This window comes from Protomyctophum bolini (assembly GCF_963924005.1).
Source record: "Protomyctophum bolini genome assembly, chromosome: 14".
NCBI classification, from domain to species: Eukaryota; Metazoa; Chordata; class Actinopteri; order Myctophiformes; family Myctophidae; genus Protomyctophum; species Protomyctophum bolini.
In genome coordinates this window covers 62,501-65,000 of record NC_137875.1, presented here as the reverse complement: position 1 = coordinate 65,000, position 2,500 = coordinate 62,501, and the positions used below count along the sequence as shown (strand labels likewise).

Below are 2,500 nucleotides of genomic sequence, written 5' to 3'. Positions count from 1 at the left end.
GTCGATGCAGAAGATGGAATGATCACAACGACCAGACCTCTGGACAGAGAGACGTTGGTCTGGCACAACATCTCTGTGTCTGCTACGGAGATAGGTATGACCCCTGACCTATGACCCCTGACCTCTGAATAGAGAGATGTTGGTCTGGCACAACATCTCTGTCTGCTACAGAGATAGGTATGACCTATGACCCCTGACCTCTGGATAGAGAGACGTTGGTCTGGCACAACATCTGACCCCCTTAACCCCTGACCCCTAATATAATATATACTATACATAACATCTCTGTGTCTGCTACTGACATAGATAACTATTATATTATTATAATACAATACATACGATACATAATAGTGATTCAGAATAACAGACTCTTAGCCTCACTCACACCTGAGACACATGGGGGGGGGGGGGGGTCAGAAAACAGCCATGCATGTGAGTCATGTGACTCCCATTGGAAATGCATTGAGGCGGCCATGACACTCCCAACATGCAGGACACGATGGGTGCGTTTGGAAATGCTCACCGGGAATGTGGTCAGTTTGTTGAGTGTGGTGGGCGGCGACGTCACAGAGTGCGTTCAGTCAGTGTGCCTTATTTACGAACGACCACAGCTGTGACGCAATAACATGACTCACACTGGACGACCCCAGCTTCAGGGTAGGGTCTCTCAGTGGACGACCCCAGCTTCAGGGTAGGGTCTCTCAGTGGACGACCCCAGCTTCAGGGTTAGGGTCTCTCAGTGGACGACCCCAGCTTCAGGGTTAGGGTCTCTCAGTGGACGACCCCAGCTTCAGGGTAGGGTCTCTCAGTGGACGACCCCAGCTTCAGGGTTAGGGTCTCTCAGTGGACGACCCCAGCTTCAGGATAGGGTCTCTCAGTGGACGACCCCAGCTTCAGGGTTAGGGTCTCTCAGTGGACGACCCCAGCTTCAGGATAGGGTCTCTCAGTGGACGACCCCAGCTTCAGGGTAGGGTCTCTCAGTGGACGACCCCAGCTTCAGGGTTAGGGTCTCTCAGTGGACGACCCCAGCTTCAGGGTAGGGTCGCTCAGTGCGGGCACTCGGCACACCCGGTGCGCAGCGCACTGGATGTTCGAACGACAACGCACCGAGTGCACTGAATAAACGAACGACGAGAGAGCACACCAGTGCGTTCAGGGCGCATTTCCGAAACGCACCCAATGTGTCTTGCATGTGAGTGAGGCCTTAACAGACATTAAAACACAATGTCGTCATGAAGGAAACGGAAGACATTTTGATTCATTCAAATCACTAGTTTAGAGTCCAGAAATGGGCACTAAAGTACCGTGTTTATTTAAAACAAGAGTATCCATCTCTCTCTCTCTCTCTCTCTCTCTCTCTCTCTCTCTCTCTCTCTCTCTGGTCACATATTTCTCATACAGTGTAAAACTCTCTCTAACTCTAGCCTGTCATTATAGCAACCCAGTCATTTCAGCGCGGTTAGTGGGTAGCTCTCTCTCTCTGTCTCTCTCTGTCTCTCTCTGTCCTCTCTGTCTCTCTCTCTGTCTCTCTCTGTCTCTCTCTGTCTCTCTCTCTGTCTCTCTGTCTCTCTCTCTCTCTGTCTCTCTCTCTCTCTCTCTCTCTCTCTCTCTCTGTCTCTCTCTCTGTCTCTCTGTCTCTCTGTCTCTCTCTCTCTCTCTCTCTCTCTCTCTCGGTGTCTCTCTCCCAGTGAGCGGTTAGCGGGCACGGCGCCCGGCCGGCGGATGGGAGCGCAGCCTGCTGACCACAGGGTGGGGCTCTGTGGCCAGGGGGAGGAGCTTAGCATGCTGCTGACCACAGGGGGAGGAGCCTAGCATGCTGCTGACCACACAATAGCAGGGTGGGGCTTGGCCGTGGCCAGGGGGAGGGGCTTAGCATGGCTATCAGGGTTTAATGAGGGGGGGGCGGATACATAGAACGCAGAAACTTTAGCTGTTGAGAAGTATTAAAATACTGATCATTTAACATGTTGAGAAGTAGCAGATCTACAAGCTTAACATACTGATCATTTCACATGAAATAGTTTGAGAACACCCACCGCTTTGCTTGGAGATCTACTATTCTCATATTGTCTCATTTACAAAGTAACTAAATAATCAAATCATTTAAAACGTATACATATAATAATAAACATCAGAGCAGTAGAAGTATTAAATACTCCAGTAAACATAACTATATATAACAGAACAGTAGAAGTATAAATACTCCAGTAATACTCCAGTAAAGTCCCGCAGAGTAAATGTAGTTTATAGCTCTGCTCTGCGTGCGTGCGTGCGTGTGTGTGTGTGTGTGCGTGCGCGCCTGCGTGCGTGCGTCCGTGCGTGCGTCCGTGCGTGCGTGTATGCCTGCGTGTGTGTGTGCGTGCGTGCGTGTGTGTGTGTGTGTGTGCGTGTGTGGTTGTGTGGTGACTGAATTGCTTCCATGCTGACTGTGTGTGTGTGTGTGTGTGTGTGTGTGTGTGTGTGTGTGTGTGTGTGTGTGTGTGTGTGTGTGTGTGTGTGT

General features: G+C 50.6%; 1 protein-coding gene across 2 annotated transcripts in view; it reads left to right on the top strand.

Moving 5' to 3' along the window:
- Positions 1–2,500, top strand: part of cdh11 (cadherin 11, type 2, OB-cadherin (osteoblast)) — a 43,382-nt gene that overhangs the window by 21,945 nt on the left and 18,937 nt on the right. For both annotated transcript variants that reach the window (XR_013965319.1, XM_080782638.1), the window contains exon 10: positions 1–94. This exon is cut by the window's left edge and continues 43 nt beyond it. Coding sequence is in view for 1 of the 2 variants with exons in the window: in XM_080782638.1 (XP_080638764.1) it covers positions 1–94 (94 nt within the window). In the remaining variant the exon portion in view is untranslated. The remainder of the gene's footprint in view (positions 95–2,500) is intronic.